The following is a 19514-nucleotide window of genomic DNA, read 5'->3' as shown; positions in this document are numbered from 1 at the left end:
AGCTTTTCAGCTTCGCCATACGTGAAACCACTAGATGGAGCGCGCGAGATATTCTTCTGTGCCAATAAACCTCAACGCAGAATAGTTTCCATACTTTCACCGTCCCCTTCTACATTCACCTTGTACGAGCGGCTGACGGAGATGTCATTGCCGCCGGAAAACGGATCTGCGCTGCCGTTCTGAACGCTGTGGAGCTGGTATGTATGCTGGCCTTTCCGGTCTGCGGGCTGAAATCTGTTGAATGATTCATACGTCATTTTCCCACTACTGTGCGTGTGCGACGAGAACAGTGATAGGCGCGGCAGGTATGTCGCAATCAGCCGCTTGAACCGCATTGCGCAGGCGCAGATGATGCCGAGGTTGACCTCTACTAGGGACCACACACCGAGAATAGCTTCGGTATAGGTTGTGTCGGGGGTCTTTTCGAGACGGAGGACATATGGTAAGCGGGCTATTGAGCAGACAACGACACTGTGATATTCATTAGAAGGGTATCCAAGAAAGATGAATGGACATGACGCCAAACAGGAGAAGCGTACCCAGATCCCAGAGCCAGGAGGCTGCCGACGGTGAGTTTCTGTTTCAGCGAAAAGTGGAGATTCACAATCGTGGGGATGGGCAAGAGGACGACGGCAAAATCAGATGCGATATTTAGGGCTGCCTGGGCCAGAGCGACGTTTTCCAGACACTGGGTGGTCCCCGTTTTGAGCGGATTACATGGCCCCCCGGTGATGACGCATAAGGTCAAGGTATAGCCAAAGATCGCAACGCCGACTGCGACAACCGCGCATCGATAGGGAATGGACGGGTTGATGCGAAACAAGACAGACAAGATGGCCATCTTGGTTATGGCGGGACATACCAAGTAAGTCAAGGTATTAGGGAGCAGGGCCTGCTTTATGTTAGGAATAATCAATGATGTAAAAAAGCCGGGGTCTTGCCTTATTGAACTCCATGAGGTCTGCAATTGAAACATCCCACATGTGCTTTCCCCAGCCATAGTTCATTACTATCGTAGACGTCAGTGGATGGCTTGACCCCAAGACACCAGGGACTGACGCTTAAGCATGCTTATAAAATAGAACAAGGCCGCGCCGTAGGAGATCGTGATGATGACTATGAAGTTCAGGGTAGTGTGAGTGTTTAGTGCTAGAGTCATGGCGGGGTCTTTTAACTTACCCAAGTCGAGCTCAATCTTTTTAATCAGTTTGAAGGACTGGAAGTAGCGCAGGCCAAGAAAGAGTGTAGCGATAAAGTAGGTGATGCCCCAGGCGACCACCGTCCCTATTTGCAGCGAGTTCCAAGGCGCCTGGAACTGCGGTGTCTGGCCGGCCGGCGGCTGCATTCCCGGTGTCGTGGCCAGATCCATCGAGGCAGACATTGTCGCCGATACAGCTCTTGCAAGCACCGTGGGGGAAGTTATGGACACACGCCGACATATATCGCGAATGTGGGCGTGGACCCTTTATAAGCCTCGAGTCCACAGCAGAGTACCTAAATCCCCCGTTCCTCCAGTCATTTCGGGCAGAATTTGGTAGATTCTGCGCCACGCGGGCTGGACTCCTGTCAAACGGATTCGGGGACGGCAGTGACAAACGGTGACAGGTCTGATTGGGGAATTCCTATTAGTGGACCAGCAGGAACCGGTTTGCGGGACTCGCCAACATGGGACTTAGTGGGCTCATGAGAGGTGTCAAAAACACACCCCGAGAGCTAAAAACGCCCAATCCACTATGGCCCACCTTCCCTTTATCATATAGCGCATAAAAAATTACAGCCGTGGTACGTGTGACCATAAATAATCACATACTAAAAATTCCGAAGCCGGAAAACGCATAAAAAAGCCTAGTAGGGTTAAAAAAAAGGGGCCGCATATAATCAACTGCACATTGATCCAGACCTTTACAGGCAATGTACATATCTTTTGTAGATTTTTTGTTTTTTTGGCTGTGGCAGTCTCAAATCCAAGACGTTCAAGAACATTTCAAGGCTCTCTTTTGCTGGTGTTGTAGGGTGTGATTTACTGAACTAAGTGTATTTACTAAGTAATACTTTACAACTATGTGGGCCCTATAGAGGATTGGGTGTTTTCAGGCCTGGATGTGTCCAGTCGCTCCGGGCCTAGAAAAGTGATTTTTTTTACCTAGCGCTCTGGCCGGAATTTTCCTGTCATACCCTAAGTTCGAGCTAGTTAGAAGAGATAGTAGCCTTGTTACCCCCCCAATCAAGTTTAACGAGGTCGGGGGCGGGTCTAAACTAGGTAAAATATGAAACAGACGGGTCTGTACACACTTTCCGCAGCACACATTTTACGACAATTGAGAATAGGGGTAGACAATAATAATATTGCCCCTCTAGATTCCTTTTTCGGCGCAAGACGTCTCCATTGACAGATTGCTGTTCTTATCTACATCGTCCCTCGGGGCATAAACATCATTATCGTGAAGACTCGACGACATGGGCATGTTCTTTGGGCGCAAGCCCGCCGCGGAGCCATTTCCGGGTGATCGAGTGCTGCCATTGCATTTCTTCGAGAATAGCCTACTAGTCCAGGGGAACAACATGGCTGTTTCACTCGTGTTTGACGCGGTGCTCGACCCTCAAAAGTTGCGACAGTCCCTCGAGGGCCTAGTCAAGCGGGAGGGGTGGCAAAGGTTGGGAGGCCGGCTGAGGAAGAATGTAAGAAGCGCTCCTCTCCAAGCGATACGGGAGCTGCCGAAATGATAGCCTGCGCATACTAACGTGACCATATAGGACTCAGGCAATATCGAATGGCATATTCCTGCAGAGTTTACGGCGGATAGGCCCGCAATCACCTTCGCGCACGTGGACCACGGCATGCCTGCTGCTTCGCACCCAGCAGCCTCCCGGATTCCGAAGCCAGACGCTCGTCCCGCCATTGTCGGCGACCCGGACGACCTAGAAGGCCTGGCGTGGGATTCCGGGTACAAGCCCGGCGGGATCAAGGACTACCTCGACTCTGACTGCCCGGTCTTAGGGCTGCGCGTCAACTCGTTCACTGACAAGACCATCGTAGTCCTGCAGTGGCAGCATGTCGCCTTCGATGCGCTTGGAATGCAGTATGTCGTTGAAGGCTGGAGTGCCATGCTCTGGGGCAAGACCGCCGACATTCCAACCCCATGCAAAATCGACTCGGATCCATTCGATACGTTAGCCCAGGGGTCGCGTCCCACCACGGAAGAGCATATTCTAACTGATCGTAAGGTCGGGCTGGTAGGCATGCTCAAGTGGGGGCTAGGGTATGGGGTTGATATGCTGGTCCGATCCAAGGAGAACCGCATGGTCTGTGTCCCAGAGTCATACTGGCGACCACAGACGGAGAAGGCTCTCGAGGAGCTTCGCGCCGAGGCAGTCGCGAAGGGCGAAGACCCTTCCAAGGTGTTTTTGACCGAGAATGACGTTTTGACAGCCTGGATCCTACGTTGTGTTGTTGCCCCAATGGGGATGAAACCTGACCGAACGGTAAATCCTGTCCCTTGTCGCCTCGCTGGATTATAGCACCGACTGACTCTGTTCCAGGTTGCCGCATCGATCGCCATGTCCCTCCGCAAGGCCTTTGAGGGCGACCTTATCCCTGCCTCCGCCGAGCACCCCTACGTGGGTAACGCCTTCGGCTGGGCCAACGTCCTCGTTCGTGCGGGCGACATCACTTCCAAGCCGCTGAGTTGGCTCGCACGACAGGTTCGGCGCGCTATCAACGAACAAGGCACGCGTGCTCAGCACGAGGCGTACTACGCTATGGTGCGCACGTCTGGAACCGGCCTGCCCATTGTCATCTTCGGCGACGGCGGCATGGCCCAAATCGGCTTCTCCAATTGGTCCAAGGCGGGCCTGTTCAACTTGGACTTTGCCCCGGCTCGTCAGGACCTCCAGGGTGACAGAGTGCCGTGCCGGCCGTCGTACGTCCAAGAGAACCACGGCCCGATTAAACCTGCGGATGGATTTTTCATCTTTGGCAAGGACGAGAAGGGAAACTACTGGTCCTCGGCGTGTAAGGTGAAAGGCCAGTGGGAGAAGTTTGAGGAGCAGCTGAAGAAGGATTTTGAGGTGGAAGCGTGAGCCGTGAAGGCAAGGAATATCCTGTTTTTATATGTCAATACAAATGATACCCAGTCCTGCATTCATCGATAGAGACGTTGGCCGTAGTCCATAGCTAGTCAAGTAGTTGTTGACTCCAGTGGTTACTGTTGGAGGGCGACTTTGCCGGTTACAAGATCGCCTCGATCTACACTTATCAAATTATTTAGAGTCTACGGGACGAATATGAAATCAAACATCAGCAATTTTCAATCTGAGACCGGCAGAGAAATCACTGCGGCAAGATTGGCACGCGAATTGCATCAATCGCTGTTGTCGTAGCCGAGGCTGGGGCCTCTATGGATGCTTGAAGCAGGAAATGATTGTGGATTCGCTCTTACCAGATTAGGACAGCCGACATGTGTAGCGCCGGCGCAATCCACGGAAGTAAGTCGACGATCATTTGGTCTGGCCTTCGTAATTTTGAGTTCCAGAGATAGGGACAAATTTAAAGCTTCGTTCAAGATGGCACAGAGACCACCATCTGCTTTCCTAACTCATAAGACCTGCTGGAAAACACCTTGTCGTGCAGTTCAGTCTTAATGAAATCTGTTTGGAATAGCTTTTCAAAATGGTCAAGTCTACCTCTCCTTTTACATACATAGTCAAGAACCACCTTTAGAATATGTCTTTGATCCGTTGCTCAAAGTCTTGTGTTTATTCACTTTCCAGATTTAGAGAAACAGAATATGCATTATGTTTTGGGTCGTCGAACGTGCTATATTTGACATAATGTATTGAATTGCTTGGCATATTCGATATCAATCCCAGGTATTCATCTGGTCATGTACATTCTGGCAGCATCCACCACAGCATCACACTGTACACAGTATGAACAACCCAACACTAAGCAACATCTATCAATACACTCCTTCCATCATCAACATCAGTCCTTCTTCCCACTCCCAAACCCAGCATACCCAAAGTGTCCTCCGGCATTAACAGGCGTCGTGACTCCATTACTAGGAGGAGCAGGGGAATACCCACCATACCCATTAATGCGACCTCCATTCCCAAACGCAACACCCGTACCCTTCCCCCTAACCGTCGGCAGACCACCCATCATGCCCTCTCCGCGCCATGAAGACGCAGCAGCACCACGCCGCCAGCGCCGGCCATTGCGCTCCCAGTGCAGCGCAGCCAATGCGCCCACCGACGCAGCCATGACGAAGAAGAACAGCCGGGAGAGGAAATGGCTCTCTGGTTTTGCGTCGTTCTCGGAGAGGAACGACTCTCCCGGTGTGCGGGCGGGCCAGCCGATCGACGCGCCGCCCTTCACCCATGCAATGTGGAAGGAGAAGGTGAGCGGCTCGCCGCGAATGACTTTCGTGCCGTGTCCTGATGTCCAGGGCTCGCGCGCGGCGCGGACAAGAGCGATGGCCTGCTCGTCCTCATCCTGCGAAGACTTGGCGTCGAACTCGGGGACTGAGTACGCCGTCCCGGCCATCACATACCCGGGCTCGGTGCTCTTCTTTCCCTTGCGCTTTTGCGCCGCCGGGTCCGCCGCGAGATTATGCAGCAGCACGTTCATATCAGTCCAAATATGCAAATGGCTCAGCTGCAGCGTCCCCTGCACGGCCATTGTGACCGGCGTAAACGGCGGGCCGTTCTCATTCAGCGCGGTGCGAGAGCCGTTCTCCTCGTTGGGATCGTCGTTGCTTCCTTTCGGGCTGCTGTGGAAGGATGAGAGCGGCGCGGTGGGCACACGGCAGGACATGGGTGCATCGGAATGCACGTAGAATTCGAGGAGGTGGTAGAAATCATCAGAGACGGCGGGGACGGTGCAGGTTATTGTCTCCGAGGTACCGTAGTGCAGGGATAAGGGGGAGGAAGTTTCGTTGCAGATGGCGAAAGGGACGTATTTGAGGTTGCCGAGGTCGTCTGTTATCTGATATAGACATTAGCATTGAATTGATCGATTTGTAGTTATTGATTTTGTTTTGTTGTCCTGAACTGGGTGTAAAGGAAAGGGAGAGAGGGAGGGTTGTCGCGTACATGTTCCCCGTACTCACTGGAGCACACATTAGCAATCCTGTCTTCTATTATCAGAAGAAACTTACAGTGTCCGATCCAAGCATGACACTGGAATTCCCTCGCCAGGGAGATATCCTTCGCCGGTCTCCTGGGCGCTGCTCCCCGCGGAAGCCACCTGGCCCAGTGCGCCCAGGACGGTGAGAAGGAGTGCCACTGCCGAGGAGCGACGCATTGCGCTCTCACGAGATTGGTTCGACATGGTCGAGAATAGACCGCCCCGAGGTGGGTGGTGGGTGTGGTGGCGGCGGAGACAGGGAGAGAAGAGACGGGGCGGATTTAATTGTTGGTTTCTGCGGAGAAGCCGAGATTGGCACGCCATAGCGCGCCGACTCGGAACTCTACAAGTATACTACGCGAGCAGTTTACTACTTTACTACGTCGGTAAACAATTACCGGAATTACTGGAATTACTGGGAGACCATAATCCAAAGAACAGTCCATTTTTTCGGTTATATCTGAAACAGAAAATCATTGCTCGTCAAGTCCCAACGATCTCTCAAGGCTTACGCCAATTTGGCCTTCTGCTTGAACGCGAGGAGCAGGCCGCTAGTCGAGGCATCGTGGTCGGCACCCGCACCATCAGTCTCCAGCTCCTTCTGGATTTTCTTCGCGAGGACCTTGCCCAGCTCAACACCCCACTGGTCGAAGGAGTTGATGTTCCAGACTGCACCCTCGACGAAGGTGACGTGCTCGTAGTAGGCGATCAGAGCACCCAGGGTGGACGGGGTGATCTTCTGAGCCAGAATGGAGGTGGTGGGCCGGTTGCCCAGGAAGGTCTTGTGCGGAACGAGGTTCTCGGGGGCGTTCTCGGCCTTGACCTCCTCGGGGGTCTTGCCGACCATCAGGGCCTCGGACTGGGCCAGGAAGTTGGAGGCCAGCATACGCTGGTGCTTGCCGCCCTCGACGGGGTTGTGCGACTCGGCGGCCATGATGAAGTCCGCGGGGATGAGCTTGGTGCCCTGGTGCAGCAGCTGGAAGAAGCTGTGCTGGGCGTTGGTAGCCGGCTCGCCGAACAGGATCGGTCCCGTCGTGTACTTGACGTACTCGCCCGAGCGTGTGATTGCCTTGCCGTTGCTCTCCATCGAGAGCTGCTGCAGGTACGCCGGGAAGCGGTGCAGGTACTGGTCGAACGGAGCGACCAGGTGAGTCTGCGCGCCGAAGAAGTCGCTGTACCACACGCTCAATAGACCGGCAATGGCGGGGATGTTCTGCTCCAGCGGGGCCTCGCGGAAGTGCTTGTCCATGGCGTTGGCACCGGCCAGGAACTGGTGGAAGTTGTCGTAGCCGATGTACAGCGCAACGGACAGGCCGATGGCACTCCACACGGAGTAGCGACCACCGACCCACGACTCGAAGCCGAACATGTTCTTCTTGTCAATGCCGAACTTGGTGACTTCGCCCTCGTTAGTCGACAGAGCAACGAAGTGCTTGGCGATGTGCGACTCGTCCTTGGCCGTCTCCAGGAACCAGGACTTGGCCGTGTTGGCATTAGTGCAGGTTTCGGCGGTGGTGAAGGTCTTGGAGGCGATCAGGAAGAGGGTGGTCTCCGGGTCGGAGTTCTTGAGCGCTTCGGCGATGTGGGTACCATCGATGTTGGACACAAAGTGCAGGGTCAGATCGGGGTGGCCATAGGGCTTCAAGGCCTCAGTGACCATGACGGGGCCGCTAATTCAATATCAGTATGGGCCCGAAGATCACACAACAAAACACTTACAGATCGGAGCCACCAATACCGATGTTGACGATGGTCTTGATCTTCTTGCCGCTATAGCCCTTCCACTCACCACTGCGCACCTGCTCGGAAAACACCTTCATATGCTCGAGCACCGAGTTGACTTCCTCGACGACGCTGTGGCCATCGACCTGCATGGGCTCATTGGCGGTGTTGCGGAGCGCGGCGTGGTAGACGGCACGGTCCTCGGTGAAGTTGATGTGCTCACCGGCGAACATGTCGTCCCGCAGTTGTTCGACATTGGCCTCCTTGGCCAGCTTGACCAGCAGAGACAGGGTCTCCTCGGTCAGGAAGTTCTTCGAGAAGTCAAAGAGGATCTCGGAGTTGTCCACCGTGTTGGCAAAGCGGCGGCTGAACTTCTCAAAGCGCTGGGGGTCCTTCTGGAAGTACTCCTTCAGGACAATGTTGCGGCCAAGAGCATTGTGATGCTCCTGGAGCTCCTTCCAGGCATTTAGCTCGGTGGCTTGTGAGAAACCTGGCATGATTGCAATGTTTGGTAATCTAGATTGAGCTGGGACGTCAGTGCGGGGCAGGGTGGGATGGACGAGGAGATGGTGAGGAGGGTAGGAGAGAGAGACGGAGGGAGAATGTGGGAGTCTGAGAGAGAAGAAACAGAAAGAAATGAGAAGGCAGGGACTATACCTAGACGAAAGATGGTCAGATGAGGTGAAGAAGAAGCAGGAAAAAAGATGGCGTCAACACCGGTGTGCTGGGGTCCGGATGGTGGGGCACATTCGCAGTTGGTCCGTCACTATGCTACATGTAGTAAACCGAACCATTCTAGAAGAATCCTATTCTGGCTAAATAACGGATAACTCGTGTAGTAGTCAGCCCTAAATATTTCTCTCGGGTCCCCCAGGATCGGTCTTGACCAGCGATTCGGATGGAGAGGGAGGGAGGGAGTTGTACACTGCACGGGAGGCGGCGGAAGCACAGGAATGGCCTCAGTCTGTGCCACCTCTCCTGAATGGTTCCCGCAGAACATGCTGGCGTGAGACTCTCTGGTCTAGACGCCCGAGGGTAAAGCGGCTAGGCACTTGGCTATAATGACGGAGGACAGTGCCATGATCGAGCTCATAGCTAGAGCTTCAATGTTACCTTATACAGAATACATGCCTGGAAAAATTATTGGAAGAGCTCCAGCGCACTAGAAACACCCCTCCAAAGAGATATCACCCATCGGAGTCCATCACCATGAAGCGCCAGTGCAGCAAGACCGGAGGGCACATTTTATAGTGTACCACGCCAAGCCCGCACGGACCCATCAAACATCTTTTGCCGTTCCTTGCGATCGCGACTTTCTGTCTTCTCTCCAGCAACTCGACCATGTACAATCCCTACCAAAGTGAGTGTCTCCTATCTATCTCCCTGGCCGAAACTGACCTCCCCTCAGATCCAGGCCTCTATGGCCGGCCAGACTATGGCGCGTATCCTGGCGCGCCGCCGGGGATGGGTAAGTGACCCCCAACCCAGCCCAACCGCATTGTCAAGTCAACTAACGCAGCGCTCGACTAGCACCTCCTCCAGGGATGTCCGCTCCAGGAACCAGTCCTGCCCCGGGCATGCAGCAGACCAACAGCCAGCAGCCCGGACGCCCGGGTGGGTTCCCAGCCAGCTTCCAACCGCCGCCAAATATGCCGAACATCAACTTCTCTGCGCCGGTGATTCGCCTGGGCACGTCGGGCCCTGCTAAGCCCGCCGCTGGCCCCGAGATGGGCCGCGAGCGCGGTGCTGGTCCTGAGGGTCCCGGCCGCCGCGCCGGTTTGGGCGCTGGTGGCGGGGATTCCCAGCGGGGGTATGCGAGGGAGTCCATGATGCCGTTACAACCCCCCACAAAGGACGAGATTGTGCGCACCCTCTTTGTGGGTGCGATTACCGAGGGTGCTGGTGGTGACGAGGGTATCGAGCGCATTCTACGGTCTGCGGGCAATCTGCGACGGTGGATTCGGGCTACCGACGCGCATGAGAAGCCCTGCCGGTTTGGGTTTGCCGAGTTTGAGGACCCGGAGAGTTTGGAAGTTGCGGTGGAGGTGCTGAAGGAGGTCGAGGTGCCGGTGAAGCGACAAGTGCCGAGCGCGGACGACGAGAAAGAAGAAAAGGACATCGAGAAGAGCACTCTACTGGTATGTATGCTTTTACTTGATATTTAAAGGACAGAAACTGACTCTGTGACAGGTGATTGTCGATGAAAGCACAATGAACTATCTGGAACAATTCGAAGCCAGTCGTGGCGAAGCCGACCCGCAAGAACGCCAGGCTCGCTTCGATGCCGCTCGTGATAATCTCAAGGCCGTCCTATCCGACCTTTGCCACCCGTCTGCCCCCACCCAGAAGGAGGATATAGCCGCGCTCGACCGTGAAGGCGACACCGAGATGAAGGATGTCGTGAACAAGGACGGAGAAGTGGTGACCATTCCAATCACGGTGGAGGATGAACTGGCCGACGTGCCACCGGAGATGCGGGAGAATGTGGCCAAGGAGATCGCAGCCTTCCGTGAACGCAGCAACCGCCGTGACATCGAGCGGCTCAAACGCGAGGAAGAGATCGAATCGATGGAGCGCGCGCGCGGTTCCGGTTCTCGCATCAACCGACTTGCCTCCCCGCCGGCATCTGCTCCTAGTGGGCCTGCAGGGGGCGCCAATGGCATTCCCCTGGGCCCGCGCGGTGCACCGGCGGGTCCCAAGGGGTTTGGCGTGCAGATTCCCAAGGATTATCAAAACGGCGTATCCTTCGTGAATGGTGGATCGATCAATGGTCCATCTATCTCCTTTGATCGCGACGACGAAGACACGGATGCCAGCGACGAGGAACTGGAACGCCGCCGCCAGGAGAAGCGTCAGGCAGAACAGGAAAAGCAGTTCCTCGACCAGGAACGCCGCTGGCTCAACCGCGAGCGCAGTCGGACTGCTGCTCTGGAGCGAGAGAAGAAGCGAGACAAGGAGGACGACGGGCGGATGCAAGCGGCGCACGATGAAATGGAAGAGCGGATGCGCGAGTGGAACGACGATGTCGAGGCCAGCCGCAAATCTGTCGAATACTACGCAGACCGCGGTGCCTGGCTGCGCAGCCGTGCAGCATTCCGTGCCCGCGAGGCCCAGCTAGACGAAGCCGATCACGCCGCCGAAGAACGTGACCGCGCACGCTCGGACCAGAAGCGCGAACAGGCTCGCGGGATGGCCGATGATTTCCTCGCCCGCCAAGCCGAGGTGCTGGAAGCCCGTACTACCGAAGAGGCACCGCGAGAACCGCAGCGCTTCAAGCTGTCCCTCGGTGCCGCCGCACAGAAGGCCCAGGCCGCGACCAGCCGCCGGACCGTTGCCGAAGTGGAGGGACTCTTGGAGGACGAGGAGGAGCCCGAAAGCACGGTCCGCCGACCACTCATCCCGATCAAGTTCGACACGGCCGCCGAGGCCGCCGGTCTATCGGACGAGGAGCGAGCCCAGGCCGCACGCCAGCTGGCCGCCGAGATCCCCACGGACAAGGAGGGTCTCTGGAAGTGGGCGGTCCAGTGGGAGTTTGTTGACGAGGCCGTGATCAAGGACCAGCTTAAGCCGTTCGTGGAGAAGAAGATCGTCGAGTACCTGGGTGTGCAGGAGCAGATGCTAGTCGATGTGGTCGAGGAGCATGTGCGCCAGCATGGAAACCCTCAGGAACTGGTTGATCAGCTGGCTGAGGCGCTGGACGAGGAGGCCGAGGTGCTGGTGCGCAAGCTGTGGCGGATGCTCATTTTCTTCTCGGAGAGCGAGAAGCGCGGGCTGTCCGCGTAGCCGTGGGCTTGTATTATCTTCTAGGATTAACGTTCATCAAGAATAGCAATTGAGCCTCTCTCAAGAACCCTTGATCCAACCATATTATAACTCTGACCCTAAAGCTTGGAGATATTGGCTATAGTTACCCCCGGCGTCTCTGGTTGGTGGAAAAACCAAGCCCAGGGGCATCCACCAATGACGCACTCCCTCGAGTTTCTCCATGGAGGGGCGTGGGGTATATGAGGTGGGCATTCTCTCGTTTTTCGGGTTGCCGTCAGATTGTTAATTTGTTTGCGTGTCCCTCTGCTCTCTACTCAATCTGCAGTTAGTCCGCGACCGCAATTGCAGCTACTCATTCCTCCACCCATTACTTGACTGAAGACTAAGTCGTCACCATGGTCAAGATCACTGGCTTCACCACGCGCGACGTGAGGTTTCCGGTAAGTCCTTGATTTAATTGCCAGGTTGACCAGCGATTGACAAATTCCCGACAGACCTCGCTCGACAAGACCGGCTCGGATGCCATGAACGCCGCGGGCGACTACTCCGCCGCGTACTGCATCATCACCACGGACTCGCCGCACGCCGGACACGGCATGGTATGTACCTGCCTGCCTATGCTAGAACTTTAGTAAATGTACCACATCCATGGACCCTAACCAATCCAAAAACCAGACCTTCACAATCGGCCGCGGCAACGAGATCGTCTGCTCAGCCATCTCCCTACTCACGCCACTCGTGGTTGGCAAAGAGCTCGACGACCTAACCGCCGACTGGGGCAAGACGTGGCGCTACCTCGTCTCCGACAGCCAGCTACGCTGGATCGGGCCCGAGAAGGGCGTCATCCACCTCGCACTGGGCGCCGTCGTCAACGCCCTCTGGGATCTCTGGGCCAAGACGCTGGGCAAGCCCGTGTGGCGTATCGTCGCGGACATGACCCCCGAGGAATTCGTCCGCTGCATCGACTTCCGGTACATCACTGATGCGATCACCCCCGACGAAGCGATTGCTTTGCTCAAGGAGGTAGAGGGCGGCAAGGCGGACCGGATTCGCGAGGCGGAGAGCAGTCAGGCTGTCCCAGCTTATACCACCAGCGCTGGGTGGTTGGGGTATAGCGAAGACAAGTTGAAGAGTCTGCTGGATGAGAGCGTTGCGCTGGGATATAAGCATTTCAAGCTGAAGGTGGGCGGGAATCTCGAAGAGGATAAGCGCCGGCTTGCCATTGCGCGCCAGGCGATTGGGTATGACAAGGGGAATATCTTGATGGTGGATGCGAACCAGGTCTGGTCTGTCCCGGAGGCGATCAGCTGGATGCAGGAGCTGGCTCAGTTCAAGCCGTGGTTCATTGAAGAGCCCACCTCGCCCGACGACATCCTCGGCCACGCGGCGATCAAGAAGGCGCTTGAGAATACCGCCCACGGCTCCGTGGGCGTCGCGACGGGCGAGATGTGTCAGAACCGCGTCATCTTCAAGCAGCTGCTGCAGGCCGGCGCGCTGACGGTGCTGCAGCCGGATGCGTGCCGTGTCGGCGGCGTCAACGAGGTGCTGGCTATCCTGCTGCTGGCGCGCAAGTTCGGTGTACCTATCGTGCCGCACTCTGGTGGTGTTGGTCTGCCCGAGTACACGCAGCACCTGTCGACGATTGACTATGTTGTTGTTAGTGGGAAGAAGAGTGTGCTCGAGTATGTGGACCATCTGCATGAGCACTTTGTGCACCCGTCCAGCGTGAAGGATGGGTACTACGTGACCCCCATGGAGCCTGGGTATAGTGTTGAGATGAAGGCCGAGAGCATGGACGAATTTGCCTTCCCCGGTGAGGAGGGCAAGAGTTGGTGGAGGTCGCAGGAGGCAAGGACCATTCTGGACGGGCCCAGAGTATAGATTTCTATGTGTTCTTTATGTTGATATGTATTTCATTCATTGTGAATAGTGACCAAAATGATCATCTCCAGGATTGCGCCGGACTACCGGCGACTAAATAACAGTTCCTGCCATAGCTCATAAAATATGATACAGAGGACAAGCCTTGCGCAGTCAAGGTCGGTCTGTGGGACGGACCTCGCCAGTGGTCTTCAAAGACACCGCGCCGATGGATGGACAATACACCCATCAAGTCCGGACACGCCGTTGCAGAATAGCCTCGTTCCGTGCCTAATCGACATCCCTCTGACGTCCTGACTCACGTTTTGGGCATGGACATGGTCCTGGGCGGGTGAATTAAGGAGTTTCTCAGACCCAATGCCACCCATCACCGCCATTGCATACCGAACAGCTTCAGCGAACTAGCCACACTAGGCTTCTCCGACGCTTTCTCAAGAATAATGCGCGAGTGCCCCTTGACATCCAGCGCCAGAAGCTGATACTCCCATTCACTCTTGTCCAAGGGCTTCATCATGTGCACAAAGACGACGCCCGAGTTCAGAGGTCCCTCGACATGGAAATTCATTCGCAGGTGTTCGCGGCCTAGCCTGTCTTTCTCTGTCGTCGTTCTATATGCATTCATTGCCATCAGCATGTTGGGTATGGGAGCAACAATCCACACTACACCACTTACGCAATCGGCCTGTTCCGCTGCCAGCGGCTCCAGGTATTCTCGCCATAAGCCTTGATCTGCCTCCGGTCCCCGAGGAGCTTTGTACACCGCGTATCGTCCTTGATGCGGCCAACCGCCTTTTCGAATTGCCAGGTCCGGCTGTTTGGTGAGAAGACTTCGAGATATAGAAGGGTGAAGACGCCGCCCTATGAGAGGCTGTATGAGCATGTCTGTCTGGAAAAGCTACCTAGTTGGTTGCATACCGTCAATACAGCCCCGGCTAGCACAATCACAAAGTTGAAGGACTGCTGCGTTGCGCGGGACATTTTCTCTCTCCCCGACAGCTCACCCCATCGGAGCATTCCATCGTCGGACAGTACTGTGATGTTCTTCTTCCGTGTTGGCCGTGTACTGCTACTGTCAGTCGTGGCGTACCGACGGAGGATCCCTATGGTGATGGGGGATTGGCGTAGCACGAGGGAGGCCGTGGGCGAGGGCCGGGGCAGGGCCTTCAAATAGAGGGAATTCATGGCGATGGTCACTCATCCAGACACTTTCCTGCTGCTGCGCCGATGGTCAAAAGTAGGGAGGTCACGTGCGCAGTGCCGGCTCTCGGTGAAAATTACAATACTGTGTATTTGCAGCATGTGACTGCTATCTCACTAGCGTGGCAAATGCGTATTATCTTCTGTAAATTACCTCCGCAGTCCAGACACTCAGTCAGGCTTGACCGACCACGTTCGCCGTTCCCGCATCTTTTTGTCTCTCTTCGCTACGACCTTGTCCTCTCACCTCCCTTTTTTACTTTCACCTTATCTTCCCTCCTGTCCATTGGCTCTGCCATAGCCCCCAAGATGAGTGCCACCAAGGCGCAGTCTCAAAAGATTTTTGAGAAGCTTAAGCTAAAGCCCGCAAACAAGGTGCGCACATCCCACCCCTCCTCCCACCCCCGTGAGAGACATGTTGGCTAATCGAGTTCGGTCACTCGCAGATCTGCTTCGACTGCGGCTCCAAGAACCCAACCTGGTCGTCTGTTCCGTTCGGCATCTATCTGTGTCTGGATTGCTCAGCCCACCACCGTAACCTCGGTGTCCACATCTCCTTTGTTCGCTCCACAAACCTCGACCGTACGTCCCCTCCCAGTGGGTTGACATGCCAGAGACTGACTAAATGTTTGCAGAGTGGCAATGGGAACAGCTGCGGGTAATGAAAGTCGGCGGGAATGAGTCCGCGACCAAGTACTTCCAATCGCACGGCGGGTCTGCTGCGCTGGCCAGCAAGGATACCAAGGTCAAATACACGTGCAATGCCGCCGTCAAGTATAAGGAGGAGCTGAAACGGCGGGCGGCGATGGATGCGCAACAGTCAGTGGAGATTCCGCGTCCCAAGAAAGAAAAAGGGTTGGTTGTTGACACGCAGAACAGATATCCGGAGGAAGTGGTCATCACCGATCTCCTTGTCGACGTGCCGTCCGACGGCGCCAACACTCCCGCCGGTGACCCAGATGACGACTTCTTTTCTTCGTGGGACAAGCCATCGATCAAGCGGCCCAGCAACCCGCCTTCTCGAACCGGAACGCCACCCGTCGTGAGCCGAACTGCCTCGCCCTTCCTGAACGCGGGCACCAATGCCAACGGATCACGTTCCAAGTCTCCCCTGTCTGCCTCGGAAGAAAAGCCTACATCTCCCGCACCGGCCGCTGTTCGTGCTAGTGCGGCTACGCGGAAGCCGGCTGCGGGTGGAGCGAAGAAGGGCAGCGTTCTGGGCGCTAAGAAGGCGCCCAAGCTTGGAGCCAAGAAGGTGGTTTCTGCAGATACAATTGATTTCGACGAAGCTGAGCGCAAGGCTAAGGAGGAGGCCGAGCGGATTGCGAAGCTTGGCTATGATCCCGAGGCCGAGCAGGCTGAGCAGGATGCCAAGGTGACGGCCGCTGCGTCTTCGACTACTACGATCACATCGCCTACCCCGATCAGCCCGAGCAGGGCAGGCAAGTCGCACGAGCGGAACTCGAGCGACGTCGAACGGCTGGGCATGGGCATCGGTCGACTTGGCTTCGGCCAAGTGTCGCGCCCCGCTGCCCCTCCGGCTCCGAAGAAGCCTGGATTTGGCTCTGTTGGACCTGTCCGTAGTCCTGCCGATGGTATTTTCACCCTATATCCCCTTAACGCTCACACACGTATACTAATACACGCCACAGAGGAAGAACTCACCCAAACCAAAACCCGCTTCGGAACCCAGAAGGGCATCTCCTCGGACGAGTACTTCGGCCGCGAACGATATGACCCCAACGCCCAGTCCGAGGCCAAGGAGCGTCTGCGTCAATTCGATGGCGCAACCTCCATCTCCAGCAACAGCTACTTCGGCCGGCCCGAGGACGAGCTCCCCACGCTGGACGATGGTTACGGAGACCTGGAGACGGCGGCTAAGGACTTTGTGCGCCGATTTGGGATCACGGCCGGTGATGATCTGGAGAATCTGTCGCATCTGGTTGGTGAGGGGGCTACCAAATTACAAGGTGAGTCTTTCTTTCCCGTGGCCTTATAGGTTGTTTTCTAACTGGAAAATTCCAGGCGCTATTCGCAGCTACCTGAACAGCTAAATATGCTGCGTGTCATTTCTTGCCTCGTCTTGTCACGTTGAGCAACATAGCAAACCACAGCATTCGCCTGCTGAAGCGTGCGTGCGTGACGTACATTTGTATCCCCAGTCTCGCCCTCTCTGCCCTCTCTGCTCTCGCCTTGCTCGTCCAGTCCTATCTAGCTATCTCCATACCGTGGTTCTCCGATGAAGCGAGGAGAGACGACTGGCTGATGGCGGAGAGAGAGACACACTTGGTTTTTGAACTTGCAGCCTGGCGTATGTTCGTCGCATTTTCTCCTGCCCTGCCTTCCCGCCCCGACTTTTTTTGCACTCTTCAAAGACCAGATGTTTTTATGTTGATGTTGATGGGCATTGATCTTTCTTTTTTTCGCTTTCTTTTGTTTCTGTTTTCTTTTTTCGTGGGTTGTGAGTTCAATGGATAGTTATTATTGGAAGAGAAAACTATGAATTAAATTGATATCTTGATCCACGTCCTGATCCTGGGTATCCTATGTTCAAAAGTAAACTGTAGTTCTGGAGCCATTCGACGTGGTTTGAGCTGTCATTCGGACGTTTTAGTAAAGTAGCAGTATATAGTGCGTGTCGTTTTTGACTACTGCCTGACTCGGATATATATATCTCCCTCCTCCCCTCGCATCAGAAGTGCACCTCCAAGTACATACAGGGAACCCACCAAACTCCTAAAGTACACTCTGTATAGAAACCCCTAATCTAAACTCGATAAATCGCATCCGCAACCTTAGCAACGTGCCCCATCTCTAGAACATCATGCACGCGCACAATATCCGCCCCACCAGCCACACTCGCCGTAACCGTCGCCGCCGTCCCCCAGACCCGTTCACGGGGCGTCTGCACACCGGTGATATGCCCGATAAACCGTTTCCGACTGGGCCCCATCAACCACGGCAGGGTATCCAACCCGTCTGCCGTGCGGAGCGAAGCCAAATCCCGCAGAATCGCCAGGTCTTGCGGCTGGTTCTTCGCGAACCCGAGGCCGGGATCGAGAATGATTCGCCAGCGCCGAATTCCGGCTTCCTCTGCTGCGGCGAGACGGGCACGGAGCTCGGCTGCTACGTCTGGAATGACGCCGCCAGGGTAGTCGTGTAGCTTTGTCATTGTTTGCGGCGTGCCACGCATATGCATCAGAATCGCGGTCTTCCCTGTCCGCGCAATGGTAGACAGCATGTCCTTGTCAAGAAGACCCGCCGAGACGTCGTTGATGATGTCTGCCCCAGCGGCACAAGCCGCTTCGGCAACTCGTGCGCGGTAGGTGTCGATGCTGATGGCGATATGTGCCGCTTCCGGCATCGAGGACCGGATGTGTGTGATTACGGGGACGACGCGGGCGATTTCCTCGTCTGCGCCGATGGGAGCAGACCCGGGGCGGGTGCTTTCGCCGCCTATGTCGATAATTGTGGCGCCGTTGGCGATGAAGGCGCGGACTGTGGCTGTGAGCTCGGCGAGGCTTTTGGTGTTGTGTAACCCGCCGTCGGAGAAGGAGTCTGGCGTTAGGTTGAGGATGGCCATTATGTGGGTGGGGCGGTTAGGGTCTGTGGAGTGCAGGGATGGGAATTGGGGGGAGATTGGGGTTGTGGACTGTGGGGTTGGGGATGGTGGTGGTAGGGCTCGCAGGTAGGAGGCGTATGTCTGTGAGTTCTTTTGGGGTGTGGGTGGGCGGTTGTTGGGGATTAGTCTGTTATTTGGTTAGAGGCTGGCATTGGGATGCAGACGAGGCCCGGGGAGATGCATACTGGCATAGAGGTCGGAGAACAAAGTCCCGCTCGAGCATCAGGCTGTGTGGGATGTTGAGGCGCTCATGAGTAAACACCTCTTGGCCGTACAGGAGGATGTCCAGGTCAATTGACCGAGGCCCCTTGTCGATTAATTTCTTTCGTCCCAGGGCAATCTCGATGGACTGGAGCGTATCGAGAAGGTCCAGTGGCGCGAGACTGGTTTCAACCTGACCGCGTCGGTCAGCATGGTACCGAACATACCGGCAGCTACACATACCTCGCAGACTCCATTCATAAAAGTGCCCTGGTCAAGGACGTACATGGGAGTCGTCTCGAACAGCGAGCTGGTCCGTTTGACTTTGATACCAGCTCGGTCCATCTCCAGACAGGCCTTTTCGATCATCTCCACCCGGTCTCCGACATTGCTTCCCAACGCAATGAAGGCCCGGTGCAGACCCTGTACGGATTGCATTTTGCTAGACGCAATGGAGAAATTTCTCGCGAATCTGCTCGCATTCAAGCACACTGCGCTCGACCGGCCATTTCGAGCGGATGGTTCAATGGCCGTGGAGAATGATTCTAGTTGACGTTTAGTCGGAGAAAATAAGATAAAAAAAAAAACAGATCAAAAAGTGGGACAGATAAAAAGCCCGATAAGACATTTACGAACATGGAGGAACACCTACTGGAGCTCAACAGAGACCACTTGCTCGATCTATACAATCTGTCAGTTAGAGTCGCGTCTCCCGCTCTCGGCAATCGGGGGGACCTGCCGCTTGGCACACAATAATGATGAAGATCGGATATTTCGCACCCACACGTGCGGATGAGCCGGCAATGGCAGAGCCGAGAACGGACCTGAACAAGATACACCACGGACACCGGTAAATGGGCCTCGGGCAGCTAGAGAGCCCATGTTAGACGCGAGATCACCAGGAGCAGATGGACGCAAGCAGCCCGCAACAAGACCCGTCACACGCAGTCAGCTGATGTGGCTGCCTTGATGCCTTAATAGAGCAGGTGCAAATGCTGT

General features: G+C 55.5%; 8 protein-coding genes across 8 annotated transcripts; 4 read left to right on the top strand and 4 right to left on the bottom strand.

The window, feature by feature from the left end:
* Positions 1–71: 71 nt before the first annotated feature.
* On the bottom strand, positions 72–1381 carry N7510_009994 (uncharacterized protein; the record flags this gene model as incomplete). The annotated part of the gene is made up of 4 exons (XM_056981919.1): positions 72–471; positions 540–892; positions 1049–1116; positions 1180–1381. The coding sequence occupies 4 exons, from the start codon at positions 1379–1381 to the stop codon at positions 72–74; spliced, it is 1023 nt and encodes a 340-aa protein (XP_056829755.1).
* A 1076-nt stretch (positions 1382–2457) lies between these two features.
* N7510_009993 (uncharacterized protein) lies at positions 2458–4080 on the top strand (the record flags this gene model as incomplete). The annotated part of the gene is made up of 3 exons (XM_056981918.1): positions 2458–2679; positions 2755–3483; positions 3541–4080. 3 exons carry the CDS (start codon positions 2458–2460, stop codon positions 4078–4080), a joined length of 1491 nt encoding a protein of 496 aa, XP_056829754.1.
* Positions 4081–4984: 904 nt separating this feature from the next.
* On the bottom strand, positions 4985–8337 carry N7510_009992 (glucose-6-phosphate isomerase; the record flags this gene model as incomplete). The annotated part of the gene is made up of 4 exons (XM_056981917.1): positions 4985–5986; positions 6159–6285; positions 6640–7775; positions 7876–8337. Coding segments are annotated over 4 exons (2727 nt in total), but the record flags the coding sequence as incomplete, so codon positions are not given.
* Positions 8338–9190: 853 nt separating this feature from the next.
* Positions 9191–11632, top strand: N7510_009991 (uncharacterized protein; the record flags this gene model as incomplete). The annotated part of the gene is made up of 3 exons (XM_056981916.1): positions 9191–9317; positions 9380–9987; positions 10040–11632. 3 exons carry the CDS (start codon positions 9191–9193, stop codon positions 11630–11632), a joined length of 2328 nt encoding a protein of 775 aa, XP_056829752.1.
* Positions 11633–12009: 377 nt separating this feature from the next.
* Positions 12010–13495, top strand: N7510_009990 (L-fuconate dehydratase; the record flags this gene model as incomplete). The annotated part of the gene is made up of 3 exons (XM_056981915.1): positions 12010–12054; positions 12109–12213; positions 12290–13495. The coding sequence occupies 3 exons, from the start codon at positions 12010–12012 to the stop codon at positions 13493–13495; spliced, it is 1356 nt and encodes a 451-aa protein (XP_056829751.1).
* A 367-nt stretch (positions 13496–13862) lies between these two features.
* On the bottom strand, positions 13863–14677 carry tim21 (the record flags this gene model as incomplete). Its single annotated transcript, XM_056981914.1, has 3 exons — positions 13863–14103; positions 14169–14353; positions 14411–14677. The coding sequence occupies 3 exons, from the start codon at positions 14675–14677 to the stop codon at positions 13863–13865; spliced, it is 693 nt and encodes a 230-aa protein (XP_056829750.1).
* Positions 14678–15001: 324 nt separating this feature from the next.
* Positions 15002–16746, top strand: N7510_009988 (ADP-ribosylation factor GTPase-activating protein; the record flags this gene model as incomplete). The annotated part of the gene is made up of 5 exons (XM_056981913.1): positions 15002–15067; positions 15139–15274; positions 15328–16287; positions 16345–16662; positions 16718–16746. The coding sequence occupies 5 exons, from the start codon at positions 15002–15004 to the stop codon at positions 16744–16746; spliced, it is 1509 nt and encodes a 502-aa protein (XP_056829749.1).
* Positions 16747–17459: 713 nt separating this feature from the next.
* Positions 17460–18953, bottom strand: N7510_009987 (folic acid synthesis protein; the record flags this gene model as incomplete). Its single annotated transcript, XM_056981912.1, has 3 exons — positions 17460–18441; positions 18500–18708; positions 18759–18953. The coding sequence occupies 3 exons, from the start codon at positions 18951–18953 to the stop codon at positions 17460–17462; spliced, it is 1386 nt and encodes a 461-aa protein (XP_056829748.1).
* Positions 18954–19514: the final 561 nt, after the last annotated feature.

This window comes from Penicillium lagena, assembly GCF_028827675.1.
Source record: "Penicillium lagena strain IBT 129212 chromosome Unknown utg000007l_segment0_segment0, whole genome shotgun sequence".
NCBI classification, from domain to species: Eukaryota; Fungi; Ascomycota; class Eurotiomycetes; order Eurotiales; family Aspergillaceae; genus Penicillium; species Penicillium lagena.
The sequence above is the reverse complement of the archived record's forward strand: the minus strand, read 5'-3'. Positions and strand labels throughout refer to the sequence as shown.